The following is a 20,117-nucleotide window of genomic DNA, read 5'->3' on the forward strand; positions in this document are numbered from 1 at the left end:
AGGAGTCCAGAGCTATCTGATATGTAAAATGCAATCATTTTCATCACACATTTATAGGTTGGTGTTGGGATATAATTTGGATGTAAGAATAAATGTTGCATGACAAGGTGAGAAAAAACTTCCAATGACCATCAGGAACAGGGGTTGTAAGGTGTACACTTTGTAAGGGTGTATTCAAAATGGAACATATGTTACAGAAAGTGATGTACAACACCTTTTCTGTACTGCATAAAGCATTACTGCCACACAACCAAAGTCAGGCTAGCAGGAGTTGCATCTCCTTGCTGCCATAACCAGAAGCAGCAAAACAGGTTTTTCATAGCAGAAGTTACAATGCAGTATTACATAGGTATTAACATACAAAAGATTTGCAGGTGCTTGAATTAGGGCAGAAAGGACAGTAGGAGATAGGATATGGCCAAATGTATGGATTATGCATAAAAATAATGTAACTCAAGAACAACTTTTATGAATCCATATATCCTGCTACTTTCCAAACTGTGAGGAAGTTTTCATATTTGGATGTTCAAGTACCTTATGCATACCTACACATGCAACAGCATATACATTAAGTTTAGTTATAATTGAAAACAGTAATCTTTGCTGTAAATTTACTGAAACACATAATAAATCAATTTAATCCTCTGTTTATAATAAAGCAAAATACAGACAGAAAGGGAGACTATAAAACCTAGTTTGGGAATGATGCTTGCTAACTGAGAAAGTTATACGTTGGATGTAATACGCATTCTCTGCAGATAACCTACTGTCCTAAAGTAAAGACATTAAAATACAGAAATTGGGTTTGCACAAAAAATGAAAGATTAAAAAAAATTCCTCAAAATTTGGTATTTAAAGTTCTAGTAGCTGGAGAAATGTCCTTTAGATCTGTTGCCATTTGACCTGCAATTTCATTATTCACAGAAGAATATCAATGAAAGCGAGTTCAAATTTGTAACAGATTTTGCATCAAAACAGTAATATATACAAACTTCATCCATACCACCAGTGATACACAGCATGATTGTGCGATCGATGAACTGATTAACACCCAATTTTGAATAGCAGGTGCTCACAGACAATTGTGTGCAATTTGTAGATAGAAACTGCTTGGTCAATACACAGTAAGTAATAAATTCAAGAATACTGCATATTGTGTACGGGTGATAGATAATAGATGGTAGAGGTGGAATATGTTGAACTGTTGACTCTGCATTATTTGGTTGTAATGACACTGAGGATGGATTGAACTTCTTTTACTTACGATGAAAGGGTACACTTAGAATCGTCAGGATAATCCACACAAAGTAGGAACATTACAGACCTGTGAAGATATCATTTTATTTAGCATCTTTCAGGCAGAAAAATGAAGAAAACAAATGAAAAAATCCAAAACAAAATCAACAGTATTATCATGTCTAAAGCTTCCCTTCAATTATATTTATCTTCCGATCTAGTGTAAATAACTAGAGCTGTGAATACTACTGTGAATAACTAGTAATCCTGCAGATTACTAGTGGTTTTAACTGTTGTTTGGATTTTCAATCCAAATACAGATTTTATAATGAAGTGGAATACATGAGGCCATCTTCTGTGTCTGATATTGGGTAATTAATTATACAATTATACAATATGGTGTAGTGTTCTGCTCAATTCATGGCTGAAAAATGCCAAGTCTGAAAAATGTTACATCACCCCTCCCAGATATCAGTCTCTTACTGAAGACACAAGATTAATTGCATTTTAAAAGGTAAGAAACATTTAGAATAGATGAGATGTTTCTGCAAATACACTATAGTAACGAAGGAATTTCACTTACTTGTAATTGTCAGTGCAGATGACATCATAACCAAGGGCTTTCAATCTGTTTTCTAGTTTCTCTACAGTATGAGTTCCACAGGAATCTCTGTGAGAAAGGGTTTTAGTATTATTGCATTTCTTTTCACTGAACCTGATGGAACTAGTAAAGTAAATCCCCATTATTTTGGCTCTTCTGTATTCCTTAACACCTACAGAAAACTGGTGTACAATGCTATTTATAATGCTTCATTTTCTTACAGTTATTTAATATTTTATACTCAGTTTACAGATACTGGAAGGTTGGCTTCAGTCACTGTAGCACTTGCAGATTCTATTAATCAATATTCCCACATCTAATATTTCACTAGACAAAGAGAAAAAGAACTAGTTACTTTTGTAAAATAATAATGAGTGTTTCATTTGTAATATTCTTTGACAGCTATTTATGTGGTGCTAAAGTTGATGCCAGCTCTCTCTACAGAATAAGCTGGTTATAATATATTAGAATTATTCTTGTTGTTAGGCAATTGCTCTCTTTCTTGAATACAGAACAGAAAAACACAAGGAGAAAGAAAAAAAAAACCCAGAAACAAACCTAAAATGCAGCTTCTGTGTCTAGCAATGATTTTTTAATTTATGGTCTAATTACCAAAAGAAAGTTTAGCATAGTACAGAACCTACTGAAGTTTCTAAAACTTGCACCAACATGAAGTATTAAGGCTACTTACCCATTGGTCTGTAAACACTCATGACTAAAGCAATCATATAGGAACCAACAAAATAGCCATAGAATCATAGAATTGTAGAACAGTTTGGGCTACAAGAGACCTTCAAAGGTCATGTAGTCCAGCCCCTGGAATGAGCAGGGATATCTTCAACTAGATCAGGCCGCCCAGAAGCACATCCAGCCTGGCCTTGAATGTCTCCAGGGATGGCACATCCATCACCTCTCTGGGCAACCTGTGCCAGGGTTTTATCACTGTTATTGTAAAAATTTTTTTCCTCGTGTCCAGCCTGAATCTCTTCTCTTTTAGTTTAAAACCATTACCCCTCAGCCTATTTCAACTGCTATGCAAATATAACTAAACAGAAAGATAAGGTGAATTTTTATATACAGGTCCAAATAGGAGAAATTGACCTTTATGGAAGACGTAACTTACGTATCTGGTCCTTCAATATCATCCACAACCCAGATGGCAATTTGTGAGATTTTGTCTTTCTGAAGATTAGGTATTTCATAATCTGCAAAAAAACTAATTCAAGAAACAAATTTTTAGAACTCTAAAGAGCAAGAAAAATAAATAACTTTTCCCCCTTTCCATTAATGAAATCTTTGATCCTGCTGTAGGATATAGGCTTGCTCAATTTTACATTTATATCTAATGATTACAATTAGACTCAACACAGAGTAGAAAAACTCTGATTCTCATTCTGAATGCCCTCAGAGGTCAAAGGCATTTGATCAGAAGATTTGTTTTCACATTCTTTATCTTAGAAGGGCTCAGGTGAAAAAAAGTTACAACTTAAGAGGTGAACCAGAATGAAGGGAACTTTTCAAAATGCAAAAAAAAAACCCAAAACATTTGATAATTAGTAAAAAAATAAATAGGTCACTCTTGTAGTTACTGCTTTTAGACACGTCCTGGGTTCAGCAGTAGCAGTCATTTTTCTCCTTCTTAGTAGCTGGTACAGTGCTGTGTTTTCAACTTTAGTCTGAGAACAGCGCTGATAATACCAATGTTCATAGTTCTTACTAGGTAATGCTTACTCCAATCAAGGACTTTTCAGTCTCACGCTCTGCCAGTGAGGAGGGGCACAGGAAGCCGGGAGAAAGCACAGACAGGACACCTGACCCAAACCAGACAAAGTATTCCATACCACAGCACATCATGCCCAGTATATAAACTGGAGGGAGTCACCGGAAGGCCCAGATCGCTGCTTGGGTCAGGCTGGGTATTGGCTGGCGGGTGGTGAGTGGTTTTATTGTGCACCACTTGTGTTTATTGTTTTCCTTTTCCCCTTTTAGTTTTATATTCTCTTCCTTTGTTATTTCCCTTATCATTATTATTATTGGTGGTAGCAGTAGTGGTTTTGTGTTATACCTTAGTTACTGGACTGTTCTTATCTCAACTCATGGGATTCCCACTGTCATGGTTTAAGCCCTGCCGGTAACTCAGAACCACGCAGCCGCTCACTCACCGCTCACCACCCCCACCCCCACCCCACCCCCTTTTCCATCCCACTCCTGGAGAAATAGGAGAATTGAAAGAATGTAACTCCCATGGGTTGAGATAAGAGCAATCCCATAATTAAGGTAAACGCAAAACACATTTTTTTCTACAACAGATTTCAATGTACAAAATCACAGCAATGCTAACGTGAAGTATGTATGTCTAGGATATGTAAGACCATAAAGGAGAAAGTTCTAGCCATGTCTATCCCTAGCTTGGGAAATCCTCCACTTTATTGCTTTGTGTAGGTATTTAAGTGACAATTAAAACAAGATAATAAAGTGGCAACTAAATCACAGAATCACAGAACGTTTTGGGTTGGAAAAGTCCTTAAAGCTCATTCAGTTCCAACCCCCTGCCACAGTCAGGGACACCTTCCATTAGAGGAAGTTGCCCCAAGCCCTGTCCTGCCCGACAATCTGTTCCAGTATCTCACCACTTTCACAACACCTGGGTTGGAGCAATCCCAGGCACAGATACAGGCTGGACAAAGAAGAGATTCAGAGCGGCCCTGCAGAGAAGGACTTGGGGGTGTTGGTTGATGAGAAACAGAACATGAGCCAGCAGTGTGCGCTCGCAGCCCAGAAAGCCAACCGTATCCTGGGCTGCATCAAAAGGAGCGTGACCAGCAGGTCGAAGGAGGTGATCCTGCCCCTCTACTCTGCTCTTGTGAGACCTCACCTGGAGTATTGTGTGCAGTTCTGGTGTCCTCAACATAAAAAGGACATGGAACTGTTGGAACAAGTCTGGAGGAGGGCCACGAGGATGATCAGGGGACTGGAGCAAGTCCTGTATGAAGACAGGCTGAGAAAGTTGGGGCTGTTCAGCCTGGAGAAGAGAAGGCTGCATGGAGACCTCATAGTAGCCTTCCAGTATCCGAAGGGGGCCTATAAGGATGCTGGGGAGGGCTCTTCATTAGGGACTGTAGTGATAGGACAAGGGGTAACGGGTTAAAACTTACACAGGGGAAGTTTAGATTGGATATAAGGAGGAAATTCTTTCCTGTTAGGGTGGTGAGGCACTGGAATGGGTTGCCCAGGGAGGTTGTGAGTGCTCCATCCTTGGTGGTGCTCAAGTCCAGGTTGGGCAGAGCCTTGGGTGAGACGGTTTAGTGTGAGGTGTCCCTGCCCATGGCAGGGGGGTTGGAACTAGATGATCTTGAGGTCCTTTCCTACCCTAACTATTCTATGATTCTATGAAGTGGAACGTGAGGAGGCAGATAGCAGCAGTTACCCACTCTGGACAAGTATAATTAACTAGAGACCAGTAGCAACAACAGCAGATTTGCCCGTCTTTTGAGGGTGTCCAAGCCTCTCTTAAACACATAGTGAAAATATAACCAAAGATTTCAATTATTTTTAACCCACTTGCTCATTCACACGTATGTTATTGCCAGCAAAAATGCAGCTTCCTCCGAAGTACAAATGAATCCTTAACTAGAGTCAGAAACTGTGGAGGAACAATGTACCACTGACTTCAGAACACCTATTTTTTGAACTGGCTAATATAATTAAAGAAGTCTGCCAACTACATGAGCAAAGTTATTTTGTAGTGATGTGAGAAATAAATCTGAACTGAATTGGTAAGAGGTGACTTAGTGATGATTTAAGTGCACAAAATGTAATTCAGGATAAACTCTGGGAGTGGCTTTGAAATGCTTTAAAATACATCAGAGAGACATTTAGGAAGACAGGCAGATCTTTCAGATTACCTTCTGATACTAATTATTCAACTCCAAGCCTCTTTCAAACAAGATCTCTTAAAGAAGTTTAGTCATAAATACACCAGAAGATACACAGCAAAGAAAACAGACGGAGTAACTGGCTTTTTTTTTTCTTGGCAGGCTGTGTTCCAGTGGTGGAGATTTCACTGGTTATAATACCTCCAAATGTGCAACCCAGGGAACTGGTGGAATTAATTCATGTGTATTGTGAAATAAGGAATCTGTAAATTAACAGAAAAATATGAATCTGTTTCTGAAATAAGGCATCTATACTGGATTCTTGGCTCTGCTCTGCTGCCAGCTATTATCATCTGCAGAAGACTTGATCCCAGCTGACAACCTGCCCAACCCAAGAGGATCATATGTCTTCTTGATTAGTTGAAAGCTGTGTACAGAGACGGACCTTTGGGGGATGGAGGTAAGTAGGTAGTAGGTGTTTTGGAACAGATGGCTCTTGCTTCTCTCCTATATGGAGATAAAATTAACTTTTCAATGATTACTTCTAGTCCACAGTGAACACACAGGAGGAGGATCTGTTCTATGGGTCTTTAAAACACATTTTTTTGGTCTGCCTTGGACAGGACTCAAGGTAAGGAAAGATGTATTTTTCATCAAAGCTGGAAAGTCATTATAGCTACAAATTCAGTAAAAGTTCTCAAGGGTGTACTTTTATAGTAAGTTTTATATATAAGCTTAGATGAACTTGTGCATAGTGCTACATTTGTAAATCAGAAAAAAACACCTGTCCTTAATATATGAGGGAATAAGGAGAATAGGAAGCTAATCCTTGCTATTATTCTTCTCAATAAGCTTTTTTTCTTTCTTAAGCCAAATCTTTCTTCTACCTCCTCTTTTGGTCTTGAAGAAATAGCAGGTAAAAGTGTTTTCCCTATAGAACTTACCAAGTTTGTTCCTAGGCCTGACAGAGGCTACACTCCTTGTAATGATGTTCTCTCCTTGGAGATGTCCCTGAATAGAAATTTTGTAAAGCTCATCTTTTTGAAAACATGCACATTTTGCCACAATATGTGGGCTTCCTTAAAGGACGCTTTCAAAGAACATTTATCCCGCTTGCCACAGCAGTTTGTAAAATGCAGGAGTCCAAAGGATTGTTTCCATCCATTTCATATTAATTCCTACATCTGGGGACAATTAACAGTTGTCCCTACAACCCAGCAGACTTTGATGCAACAGGTTCTTTTAGCCACCTTCCCATGCAGGAGAAAACCCAAACAACTGATTGACCCTTTTTTTTTTGCAGGCATCAGACCATTTACACATAAATAAGTCAGTTTTCTTACCCTGGTTCTGGATAAGCTCCTCCAACTGCAGAACCATTCAACAAGACATGTATCACCCCAGAACTGTGCTGTGCATACTGCAATAGATAACAAGTTTTTTTTAGAATTTACAGATTTGTTACATGACTTGGTATTGTATTGCAAGAATCAACAACCAAACGGTTTTATCAAGAAGACATATCAGAATTGTGAAAATAATACTAAACTAGCACCCTAGCAGGTCACTGCAGTAGAGAGGATAAGAACTAAATAGCCAGAACATTAAATCAATACATCTAGAACTATTTTCTCACACCTATAAATAGTTTCTTCAGCATAGGAAGAAAGCTTTTTGGCACTCTGTTGAGTTTGATCTGTGAATTATGCTTAATATATACTAACAAAGCTAACAGAATTTTAACACATTATCTAGCTAAGGTGAAAGTTAGGTTCCTCTTGCTAGAACACTGCACCCAGTGTAAATCAGTGTATTTGTATCAGAGGAACTTATCTAACACAGTTACAAACTTAAACCTGGTCTGATCCGGTGACATTTCCCTGAAACACCCAGGACACACTCAGTAATGTATGAAGTCAGCACTAATGAATCATTTACAGTGATTGAGGCCATCCTCCAGAAAGATTCCACTGCGTTGTTTTCACATTCCTCTGTGGTAGGGCAGGATTCATAGTCCAGTTCTGTAGGACAGCATGTGATTTATGCTATTAGAGAGGCGACTAGGACTGTAAAAGGTTATATTAGAAAGCAATTAAATATATTTGTGCATTACTTACTGAACATACAAGATGGTCTGACACAACACTGAAAGCTGACAGTTGTATTTTTGTCTATCATTTTCCATCCTGTGCACTTCACGTAAACAGTGACACTCTGGGGATTCAATAATTTGGCTAAAACAGCTATAACTCTGTATCTGGGATGCAGAGAGCTCTGCATTCAGGGGATTAAGAAGGGGGTTTATCTCCTGTGCTGCACGGTTTAGATTTCATTGTGTGCTCCCCTGACCACAGTGTTACGTATTCACACAAAACAGAAGAGAATGAGATAGTGAAGCTCGCTGATTTTTCATGGAGTAAGAACAAAACTAGGTCCTCCAGAACACAGCAGTTGTTCTCCATTGTGGTTTTAAACACAGATGTTTAATATAGTACACATTGTCTTACCAATGCTGTTTGCCTGCCCACACCAGTTTAGAAAATCTCCAAAGAAGCCAAACAGAGTATCAGCCAGAGACATGTAGCGCCGGCCCCTGCCAGCAAAGCTGTTGATGAGCAGATGATTATTTTCCCAGAAGAGAGACTACATAAAAAAAAGGGGGGGGGGAAAGAAGAAGAGAAGAAACGAACAAATGAAACATCACTTGGGCATGGACAAACTGAGATTATGGGGTGCTCAAAACAGTTTTAAACATGTTTTGGTATTTGTTCAAAATCAAGCTAATAACTTGAAATGTTACCTATATCTTTAATGGAGCAAAGTTGTTTGGGGGTTTTTTGGCTTAGTTTGGGGTTTTTTTACAGTGATGTAAATTCTGATCACTAGAGGCTTCAGGAGTATTTATACCATGATAGGAACGGATACAGACTTATATTAAATATAGTTAGGCCTAGCTTTGCCTTCCCCAGCAGACAGATTTAGGAAAAGGGAGAAAAAAGGGAAGACATTTATAAGGCAGATATATTTTACTAGGATTCTCTCACACTGCTATGTTGGCTTATGGTGTGAACAAAATCATGCACCTAGCTGTTATTTCTGTGTTTGCAGAACTCTTTCATGAATTAAGCTATGTTGACAGCAGTATTTGTTGGTTTCGCTTGTCTCATTTAGAGATAAAGAGTAACTGTGCTAAATGAAACCGCTTAAAGCACCACCTTTTAGAGAAGGCCAAAGCACACATTCTGATGGTGTGAAGAGCTGTGGTTTTTGCACTTTCACAGTTCTCTGCAACTGCCAGCACATCAAACCCTTACTGTTTTCTAGCACATAATGGAGTCCTGTCTTTTTCTGCTTATGTTTGTTTAACATGTCAATGTTTAACATGTCATTGCTCTGAGACTTGGCTGTGATGAGTGGAAGCAAAAGGCAACAGCAGGCACAGCAGGTGCAGGCAGAGCACCTAACTTGAGGAAAAGTAGAAGTGGAGGCTCAGGAACTATGACACAGCACACAGTACAGCAGGAAAAATGGGGTATCTTTGTAAAAAAATAGAGAAGTTGCTGAAAACTTACTGCATAAAATAAATGCAGCCAAACGCATTGAAAACTGCCATCAAGCCAGAGTCTCATTTGTAAACTACAGACAGGCCGAAAATAATGAACCATGAGTCAGTCACATAATGACTCTTGGTCAATTTTGAACTGTGTCATGGAAAATTTGCTCGATGTCACAGGACTGTTAACATAACATTAATAATCATTACCTTGTTAGGTGGAATTGTGTGCAATGACAGGTTGATAAATAATTCATAGTCCTTAGGCAGAATGTTGCAAGGATCCTTGTTAATAAATGCATTTTTAAATGCTTCCCATATCTCTGAACAGTTTTTCTCCCTGTAATCATTGAAACAAATAGCAGAGTTTTCTCAAAGCAGAGCAAGGAAGTTATTTGTTCCCAAATTCTTCAAATTCCCAAATTAAAACCACTACAAGTTTAAGATAGAAAACTGAAGTCAGAGTGGTAGAAAACTTGCAATCCAGGAAGAACATATACATTTTGTCTTATTCTGACTCCTAACAGCAGCAGATTAGGAAGAAATAGCAATGAAAATATTAGGATTGACAGTGTTGAATTAGATACACATAGTAATTCAACAAAAATCTGAGAAGGTACACTCTGCACAATGACCTTATTATCCAGCATTGTAGAAATACTAAAGAAAACAGCTTTCTTTGAAATTTTCCAGATTGAAAATGCCATTTAAATTAAAACATAGCTAAATGTGCAAACCTACTGGAACATAAAATTAGTCTTAAAATGTCAGATTCAAATGCAAGAGTTGTTACTGGAAAGTTTTGATAGTAGAATAATGGTTTTGACAGAGAGATATTTTCTGTGTATATAAGCTCTCGGATTATGCAATTTTACCTTGCTGGGAGGAGTACAGTGACCATGTGGGACATGTACTGTCACTGTGCAGCAGCTACAAGAATATTGTTAGGATTCAGCATTGCGAAGGGAGGCCTGAAATAAGATGCTAGGCTGTGCACTTCGACATTTCCCTTCTGCCAGCTCTGCCCTGCGGACAATAATCTGCGGAAGGACAAGCCAGGCCATCTAGGAAGTGTTATCTCTCTGGATTTGCTGGATCTCATCTGTCACAGCTCTGAGCCTGCCTGGAGTAATTAAAAAGAGAATTGCTACTTTCACCACTTTCCCATAGTACCTTCCCCACATATGCTGTGACAATGCCTATGCTTGGAATACTCTGCAGAACAGAATAATGTATATTAAGAACGTACAGCATCCTAATGTGAACAGCTGTAATTGCAAAGCTCTAGCCTGAACAACAGTAGTCCTGGTAAGTAAACCAAACATTACCATTAAGTGTTTTGGTCATTTAATGTCATCCATAGACAGCAGGGTTTCTGCTGGCGCTACACCTCATGACATCCTTTAAGGAGCTGCTTTGTGATGCTGAATGTCACAGATACTTTAAAGGACCCCTTGTGACGAGCTAAGCAGCTCCCAAGCAGGAAACAGATCACAGACTCTCTTACGGTTATCCCTAGACATGCTTCCAACAGCCATATAAAAAATTCCAAAATATCATAAGCAAATATGGGATCTTGATCTGATCTTCAGTGATGCAATATGACCCTTGTTCAGTAGTTCCAATGTTTGAATAGCTTTACTTGATAAAAGGATTTGCACCCTATTTCTGATTTCAAGGTGTTAAACTTTAGCTTCTGATAACTGTGTATGTCTCATTCTGCTAAAGAGCTGTCTACTGTAAGCACTCCTTATTCCTGCCAGTACTTGTCAATTATGATCAACTGAACTGTTAACACCTTTCCTGACAGTTCAATCCATCAGTAATTTTCTGGTTAATTCACATATTGCATTTTTTTTCTTTCATGTCTTCTCATCCAGGTTTGAACAGCTTGTACACCAAAAGGATTATTCTGCTCCATTACACAAAATTTCTTAGCTGGCAAAACCACTTTTTGAAACTACAGGGTGGGGAAGGACTGTAGTTCAGACAATACCTTCCAATCTTAATAAACATTAATAAGTCATATTAGATTTATTTCCTACTAGATAGTAAAAAAAAAAAATGTTTTCAGAACTTCCATTATATACTGCAAATAAAGAAATATGGGGAAATGCACTTAAGGAACACTTGTGTTACATAGCACGCTCCTATAAGAAATCAGATTTTCATTCAAATTCATCACTTCTACATGACATTCTGCATTTTGTAAAATGCTTCTCTTAATTGCCATTTTTCATGTTGTTTTAAGATAAGGAAAATTTTTTCTTATGCTTCTATAGACACCTTCATGGTTTAATTATGCTGCAGTGTAAAAGCATGCCATGCTAGCTTCTCTTCTGCTAGCAAAGCAGTTTTAAAAGATTATTCTATTTGCCCATAAATTCAGAAGCAAAACCTAACCAGGTGGCTATTCCTCTATAAAAGCTAGCCTGGGGGCAATTAAGAAACAAACAATGAATAAAAAGGGTTACAAATAATTAGAGTATCTGTTTTGCACTTGTGCAATAAGAAATTTCCATTCTGTTTAGATTACACTATTTGCTTATAGACCTAAGGGAAAGAGAAAAGAACACATCATATGAAATTAATTGTGCAGCTCTTCTTTTTATAATGGTATTTGGGCCTTATTTCAGGAAAGCACTGCTAATGTCCAGCCTGGCTTCAGGCTGTTCTGAGAAAGAACACTTTGATGAATGTGTTCAGACTTCTCAATTTTAAAGTTATATTGTGAAAATGTCACAGGAATTAATTAGACCACAAAACAGTCATAAACATAAGACATGTAGAAATACTTTTTAAGAACACTCTATTTACATTTCTAAAAGCCAAAATCAGTTAATGATAAAGTTAACATTTCCAGAATAAGAATTCCTATGTTGCTTTTCTAATGTATTTGTATTATTAGTCATGCCCTGCTTCATATATAAATGAAGTGACATCTGTTAACTCCAACAAGAACTCTGCCTATCTAAAGCCTGCTGCAGACCAGACTTCATATACTTACACAACTATTAACTGACTTAGGTTTTCATAGTTGATATCATATATTATATTGTAGGTATGTGGAACACTATAGTTAAAGTTTACTGGCATTTTCCACAGTAATGTGTTTATAAAATAGCCAGACTGAAATTCTTCAACTGAAATTTTAGTACCATTTTATTTGCATTAGGATGATTTATTCTTTCATGGGGAGCTGAACCAAAATGCTTCTGATAAGAGTGTTATTAGGAAGAAATGTCGGTTTGCCTTTGTAAAAAGCCATTAACCTGTTTTCAGTCCTGTATCTTCCTCTTTTGCAGCAGGAACTGAAAATGGGAGGTTGGCGGAAGGAGGTGATATTTGCTAATATTATGTAACATAATATAATCCTGTTTAAGACCATGCTTGAGTGCTGCAGACCCACCCAGGCCACCTCTGCAAATGCCTCTTCAAACTAGCAGGAAAAAATTAAGCTACAGAAAAAAGAACTGAACTCCAGGAGTCTGTCCTTATTAGTATCTTCCCTTTTACCAAAGCCCAAACAATGTTAAGGAAAGACAGAAAAAGTGGTCATTTTAGCAAAGTGTGTCACTTATCTCCAGTTAGAATCATAGAATAGTTAAGGTTGGAAAGGACCTTAAGATCATCTATTTCCAACCCCCCTGCCATGGGCAGGGACACCTCCCACTAAACAGTTCTGTGTAATTAACACAGACAATGAAAGCTCATGGGTAATCATACTTCAACAGTTGGTTACTACTTGATTTTTGAGGTGGATGAGCTAAATAATCTCTTTCAGTACCAGAGGATAGCTATAAAATGTGGTGCTTTCCTTCTTACATGACCTGACTGACAATACAAGGCATGTAAAGTAAAGCTGGTCTTCCTAGGAGCACTGTCAGATTTGACATAAAGAAATACAGTCCCCACCATTTCTGTGTGTTCTCTTTACAGAACACTGTGGCACTAGGGGGAAATGTGAAATAAAATATTGAAGGACTAAAAATCTTGCTTTAATTACACTACTTTCATTAATATGACATCTGTCAACGTTCATGTTTTGTTTCCAGACAGCTACACTCATGTGGGCTTCAACAGGATCACTTTCATGGCTAGAAGTGAAGCAGGGGGCTTCTGATTAACAACCAGAACATAAAAAATAATACAGAAACAAGCAAAACTTACCCCACAGCAGGATTCACAATCCTAATATAGTCATAGCATCTTCCAATGACAATACTTTCCAGGTTTTTTGTTGTACCTTCACCTTTCCATTTCCCTCCCTGCACTTCTGAGAAGCTGTTCATAAACAGAACAGAGACAAGTAAGAGAGACAAAAAAAGGTTCTTCATCATAAATTCCTGAGAAAAACAAGTTCTTAAAAAACAAAACGAAAAAAAAAGGTTAAATGATACAATTTACATGGAAACCTGCAGGCCAAAACTGGCTATAGTTCTTTACACAGAAGACGAACTTAGACGGAAATCTGAACCTTGCTGGGACTGCAATATAACTATTTCCTGGAATGATTACAGCACAGGGATACATCACTTCCTCAAATCTAACTGTTCCCCACTCAAAAAAAACGAGACTTTTAAGGTCATGATATTGCCACCTGCTGATAACTGAGAAGAATTACAGTTTATTTCAGCAAATGACGAAAAATCTCTTACCACTTCAGTACTTACTATGAGTTTGCTCAAAATTCATTGCCATGCTACACCTTCCTCAAACATCACAAGTGCGTGAAAGCAACATGTTTTAAAACAGTTTATTTTCATTTTAGAGGGGCTATACTTTTTACTTATACTTTTACTGCATATATTTCTCTAATGGTTGAAAAAATGCTGAAATATGTATCAAGAACAAATAAGAAATATGCAGATTGTATATTTCTCAAATTCTCAGGTGATCTTCTGTCGCACAGCAGGGGTAACATTTGTCAGCTCATTTTCCACCTTTCCCCTGGATACTGATAGCAACATTTTGGTGTGATGAGTGTTAAAGTCTTCATGAACCAAACCACCCTGCAGGCAGGTTCTCAACCATGATGAGAACCAAAAGGGCTGCCATACTTTGTGCGCACTGAAGAAATCTCTTAAACTTCTAGGGTTACTGTTATCCTCTCTCCAGCTTCTTTTTCCTAAGTACCTTGCTAAATAATCAAATGGCATAAGTTAATCTAATCTTCTGTGTAAATATTCTGTGCAAATACAGCCACACCACTTTTTTCCCCTTGAGGAAAAAAAAAAAAAAGAAGAGTATTTTTTCAACCTTAATTTGTCCATGGACTCACATTTCTGAGGAACATGCTGGTTCCTTTGCTCTTTCTATTAAATGGCCTCCATGCCTCTGTGAATATCTACATCTTTATTATTTATGTACTTAATTTATATAGTGTCATGCTTACATTGAAACATTGGTACTCAGCTGATGGATTCTGCCAAAGGCAAAATCTTGCTCATCACTGAGTAAATTGCTGATGACAGATTTCTCCCATAAATGTGTTATAAAGATATCACCTGGGTAAGAGCAATCCCAGGCACAGATACAGGTTGGGCAAAGAAGAGATTCAGAGCAGCCCTGCAGAGAATGACTTGGGGGTGTTGGTTGATGAGAAACTGATCATGAGCAGGCTTTGGTTTGCACTCACATCCCAGAGAGCCAACCGTATCCTGGGCTGCATCAAAAGAAGCGTGACCAGCAGGTCGAAGGAGGTGATCCTGCCCCTCTACTCTGCTCTTGTGAGACCTCACCTGGAGTATTGTGTGCAGTTCTGGTGTCCTCAACATAAAAAGGACATGGAACTCTTGGAACAAGTCTGGAGGAGAGCCACGAGGATGATCAGGGGACTGGAGCAAGTCCTGTATGAAGACAGGCTGAGAAAGTTGGGGCTGTTCAGCCTGGAGAAGAGAAGGCTGCGTGGAGACCTCATAGCAGCCTTCCAGTATCTGAAGGGGGCCTATAAGGCTGCTGGGGAGGGACTCTTCATTAGGGACTGTAGTGATAGGACAAGGGGTAACAGGTTAAAACTTAAACAGGGGAAGTTTAGATTGGATATAAGGAAGAAGCTGTTTACTGTAAGGGTGGTGAGGCACTGGAATGGGTTGCCCAAGGAAGTTATGAACGCTCCATCCCTGGCAGTGTTCAAGGCCAGGTTGGGCAGAGCCTTGGGTGAGATGGTTTAGTGTGAGGTGTCCCTGCCCATGGCAGGGGGGTTGGAACTAGACGATCTTAAGGTCCTTTCTAACCCTAACTAATCTATGATTCTATGATTCTATGAAAGATAACCAGTAGGTCTATTGCCTGCAGCAGAGTGTTCAGGAAAGACAGATTTACCCAGAAAAGGATGTGCAGCGTTGTGCTTGATATGGTGGAGACATGGTAAATGCTGTACTTCGGTTACTTCTCTGATGCTTTTTCTCCCCATTTCTCTTCCCAACCTCTCTGAAACATGGCCATGCTGACAGGGCAGCAGCTTGCTAATCGAACGGTTTCAAGTTACTGCTTTGGATTCAGGATTAGAGAGGACAATAATCAATGGAAGTCAATGTTTTTATTATCAACTTTGCTGCAACCAAATTTTGTTCAGTTACTTCTGGGCTAACAGAAACCAGAGGCATCACTGATGGGACCTTCTATTTAGATTGGGGCAGAAATTGTCACAGAGTTTTGCATCAAGACTAAAACTTCTGCTTAAATTATATGGTATAAATTGAAAAGACATAAAGATGGATATTAAGTTTTGTATTAGCCTTTCTCTAAGGACACACCAGGTTAGGACTCTTCAACTTTGGGAAGACGTGGGTGCTGCTCAGTGGTGCTCTCCAAAAAAGAGATGACCTAACATCCCAGAGTGAATGGAAATGAGTCCAACAACTGCTGGAATCCCCATCTCATCCTATTGAGCTCCCTTTCCTCAGTGGCCACTTCTAGAAACAGAGCATCAGTCCAGAAGAGCCTCTGATTTGACTCAGCCCAGCCATTTTTAATATATGTTCTTAGTTTTAAATTCTTCACATGATGGCTAAACTAACACACCTCCAGGGAAATTGTGCAATGGTTTGATAGCCTTGAGCGTCAAACCTTCGATCTGGCTTGAACTTGTCTACCTTTAGCTTCCAGTCATTGGATCACATGATATCTTTGTTACGTTAATGATCTACCCTCAGAAATCTTCTGTGTAAAGTCTTGTAGAAAAGGACCAAGCCTTCCTTTAAACCTGTCCATGAAAATGTCAGTATTTTAATCCCACTATCAGCCAATTTGCCTTACAGTACTGTACTTCACTGCCACAGACTGGCTGTCCCATCTTGCCTCCCAAGCTCTGGCAGTTCATGCTGGATGCAGATTGCTGTCTCTCACTCTCTGCCTCTCTCTCCTAGAAGAAGCTATTGCCCATGAAGGAGAGTCAGCAAAATTAGCAGCATATCTGCTCTGGAAATATTCTAGTTTACAAACTGAAAATTAACTTAAACGATCATGAAATTCAGCATATGTTTACCTTCAGCACAGGAACGGACACGTTCTCTCTTGTTATTTCTGCCAGACGGGAGTGGTAACTTCCAGCAGAGGAAGGTGCAACAGGAGGGAACGTTAATCCTCTATTACTATTCAGGCATGAATTGCTGGCAGAATAACCCTAATTCTGCATGACTTCATGCTTTTGGCCTGGAAATAAGACCTTGGAACTGCGCATACTGACAAGCTCCTCTGTAAGCAACGAACCTTAACAAACATTATTTCTGGTGGGCTTGTGTCTTTTGTGCGTAATTCTACTTACAACAGTAACCCAAGGCCCCAGCCGCTCCCTGGTATGCTATGGTACACTCTCTGTGCAAGACATGCACAAGCCCAAAGCCAGAGCTGTGCTTATTAGCCAAGCAGTAGATACAACCACCTGGCCAGCTGCGCAAGACCTCTGCTTTGCCTTTTTCTTCTCTCATGTTGTCAGGGTCCAACTGGGGGAAACCCCAGTGCTGGATCCTGTTTCAGTTCGTGATCACAAGAGTGAAATGAAGATGCAAACGAGGTCAAGCACCATAATCGATTAGTTGGTTTATTACAAAAAGACAGTTATTATAAAAAAAAAGGGAAATTATTGTAATAAAGGGGATAGCGATAGGGCAGATTGGAAAAAAGGTAGAAAATGAAGCAAGGATTTGGGGTGCAGAAATAGAGAGAGAAATAGTCACCACCATGGATCCAGCAGTGTTCCGAGGATCCACTGTTGTCGTCATTGGTGGTGCGAGTTCTTCAGGGTTTATAGTCGGAACAGAGGGTCCCCCAAGAGTCCGTGGGAGGTGGGTGTCCTCGCGGAGGTGCTCTTCTGGAGTCCCCTTGAAGGTACCCTGTGAAGTGTCTCTTGGAGTTGCCCTCATGGCCATGTCTCATGGAGCGTGTCCCTCAGGGTCTGTAGTAGTCAAGGGTGGAGTGTCCTCACAGAGGTGTCCTTCCAGAGTCATCCTCATGGCAATGGCTCCCTGGGAATGTGCTTCTCTCTGATTACCTTTTCACTCTTTTATAATGAGCTGGGGGGAGTACCTCTGTTCTTCATGTCACGTATTACTTGTTCCTGGTGGATCAGTTTCCCCGGTCTTGCAGCCAGCTCTTCAAATGCACGTGTCTGCACACACACAGGTGTCTGCAGCAATTCTTGGGATAATGGGTAGCAACTCCTCACACCAATGGTAGAGTTAACAGAAGGAAGAGTCTTATCTCAGCTCTTTCCCACTAATCCCTCAGGCAATGGATGGTGGAGTACCAGTTCAGATCCTCACACCCTTCTCCCAGGCAATGGATATTGGAGTCTTATCTCCCACCCATCTCTGAGGCAAAAGATAGGTGGATTTCCACCTCAGCTTCTCAGACCAATCTTTGAGACAATGGACAGTGGAATCTGATTTCAGATCAGTCTCTCACACGTGTAACTGCTTTTTTTTCCCCCAAAAGTTGTACAAAAGTAACCTTCCAAGATTCATACATATTTGCAAATATGATTTAAGTAGGCCAGCATGTTCAAAATCCTTTGAGGTGGAAAGGATGAATGGAAAAGGAAACACCCAATACCGTAATTGCTTAAGCCTCATTTCCTTAGATAAAGAGCTAAAAAGATTATTGTGCACAGTGTGATCACGAGAACCCTCACTGCCCGGTCTCTCTTTCTCAATTCATTATCTACTACTTTTACCAGCAACAATTTCACATTTTATACCCAGGCATTAGTTCATTGAGGAATACTGGAATAACAACATATGTGTGCCCTTGCTCAAAATACTTCAATCTGTTTACAGTTAATTGCTTACATCTATAAATTGGTGAGTTTTTAGTGTATTTAATATCTGCAATGTAGATTTTGTACAGTAATAGCTTTCAGACAGAAAGTCTGCTGCATTTATTATATGTTTGACAGTATGTTTTGGGGACACATACATACTATACATTGCCATACTGGTCAGCAGTTTTACTACACATTGCCTTGTTGGCTGACAGCTATACTTTTTTCCAAACTGGGTATAATCTCAATTCTGCTAAGTGTTCCTGCTGTTTTAGAATTGTTGCATGGGCAGACGAGTATCAAAGGTTGGTGTTCCTGGTTGTCTTAAGATGTTAAACACATTAAACTCTACTTATTTGGCACCAATGCAGCAAGAAGTTGGGTGCAGACCTCCTGCTGCAGCCCAGTTTGGGCCACATATGACTGCAAAATTATTTGAGTTGGAAAGGACCTTAATGATCATTCAGTTCCATGGGCAGGGACACCTTCCACCAGACCAGGTTGCTCAAAACCCCACCCAGTCTAGCCCTTAACACTGTCAGGGATGGGGCATTAAGTTGCACCAAGTTGGATGTTAGGAAAAATTCCTTCACCGAGAGGATGACCAGGTACTGGAACAGGCTGCCCAAAGAAGTGGTGGAATCAGTCCCTGGAAGTGTTCAAAAAAGGTAACGATGAGGCCCTGAGTGATGTGGTTTAGTGGTGGCCTTGACAGAGCTGCAGTAATGGTTGGACTTGATGGTCTTAAAGATCTTCTCCAACCTCGGTGATTCAACGACCCGATTCAACGACCCACAACTTTTCTGCGCAACCTGCTCCAGTACTTCACCACTCTCACAGTGAAGAACTTCTTCCGTATTTCATCTTAAAGGCATTAGCCCCCGTCCTGTCACTACAGGCCCTTATAAGAAGCCCCTCTCCATTTTTCTTTTAGGCCCCCTTTAGGTATTTCCCCACAAACACCACTTCCTATGTTCCTCTTTACCCCTCACGCACTCTCCTCTCCGAGCTTGCCTAAACGAAACGAGTTGTCTTGACTTCCTGTGACGCCCAATACAATTTTTAACTCCTTCCCAAGGCAGAAAGCCTCCCGTGCCCCTGAGGTGCCGATCACCCCGTGGGCCTCAAGACCCGGTACGAAGAGGCAGGGGCCGGGAGCAGCACCCGCGGCTCCGGCCAGCCGCGCCCCGCACCAGCCGGGCTGGGCGCTGCTCCCCGCGCACAGACGCAGCCCAGCAGCGCTGCCCCGACCCACACCAGCCGAGAGACCGCCTCCCGCCCGCCACAGCCTGCACTCGGCGGGAAGGGGCGGGGCAGCCCGCATGCGCAGTGTGGCGGGCCGCTGTCGGTGGCGCATGCGCGGTGCGGATGTTAGCGCCGCCGTTAGCGCCGCGGCTCTATGGGGAGAACATGGCTCCCTTCCCGGAGGAGGTGGATGTGTTCTCGGCTCCGCACTGGCGGATGAAGCAGCTCGTGGGGCTCTACTGCGACAAGGTAGCGATGGGGGCGGCCTCTGCCCCGCGGCCCTGGGGAGGGAGGGCGGGTTCGGTAGTGCGCAGCTGTCACCGCCCGGCCCCGCCGGCAACTTCT

General features: G+C 40.5%; 2 protein-coding genes and 1 long non-coding RNA gene across 8 annotated transcripts in view; 2 read left to right on the forward strand and 1 right to left on the reverse strand.

Annotated features, from left to right (window-relative positions):
- The window catches only part of BST1 (bone marrow stromal cell antigen 1), a 30,481-nt gene extending 16,673 nt beyond the window's left edge, over positions 1–13,808 (reverse strand). For 2 of the 5 annotated variants that reach the window (XR_010608091.1, XR_010608092.1), the window contains exons 1-8: positions 13,436–13,793; positions 9,476–9,605; positions 8,220–8,355; positions 7,651–7,733; positions 7,056–7,132; positions 2,961–3,053; positions 1,820–1,906; positions 1,265–1,324 (exon numbers count right to left, since the gene is read on the reverse strand). Coding sequence is in view for 3 of the 5 variants with exons in the window: in XM_065659032.1 (XP_065515104.1) it covers positions 1,265–1,324; positions 1,820–1,906; positions 2,961–3,053; positions 7,056–7,132; positions 7,651–7,733; positions 8,220–8,355; positions 9,476–9,605; positions 13,436–13,549; positions 13,743–13,798 (836 nt within the window). In the remaining 2 variants the exon portion in view is untranslated. Of the gene's footprint in view, positions 1–1,264; positions 1,325–1,819; positions 1,907–2,960; positions 3,054–7,055; positions 7,133–7,650; positions 7,734–8,219; positions 8,356–9,475; positions 9,606–13,435 lie in introns of all 5 variants that reach the window. The other 3 variants (XM_065659032.1, XM_065659036.1, XM_065659040.1) reach the window with 3 other exon arrangements.
- LOC136003425 (uncharacterized) lies at positions 5,739–11,373 on the forward strand. Of its 2 annotated transcripts, XR_010608094.1 has the most exons (4): positions 5,739–6,172; positions 6,261–6,343; positions 10,285–10,573; positions 11,146–11,373. It is a non-coding gene; the product is annotated as an uncharacterized LOC136003425 (long non-coding RNA). The 2 variants fall into 2 exon arrangements; XR_010608093.1 differs by having other exon boundaries at positions 10,285–11,373.
- A 6,045-nt stretch (positions 13,809–19,853) lies between the features above and the next one.
- FBXL5 (F-box and leucine rich repeat protein 5) overlaps positions 19,854–20,117 on the forward strand; it is a 33,979-nt gene continuing 33,715 nt past the window's right edge. The window contains exon 1 of the mRNA XM_065659071.1: positions 19,854–20,021. Within this exon, the coding sequence (XP_065515143.1) occupies positions 19,896–20,021 (126 nt within the window). The 5' untranslated portion in view covers positions 19,854–19,895. The remainder of the gene's footprint in view (positions 20,022–20,117) is intronic.

This window comes from Lathamus discolor, chromosome 1 (genome assembly GCF_037157495.1).
Source record: "Lathamus discolor isolate bLatDis1 chromosome 1, bLatDis1.hap1, whole genome shotgun sequence".
Lineage (NCBI taxonomy): Eukaryota > Metazoa > Chordata > Aves > Psittaciformes > Psittacidae > Lathamus > Lathamus discolor.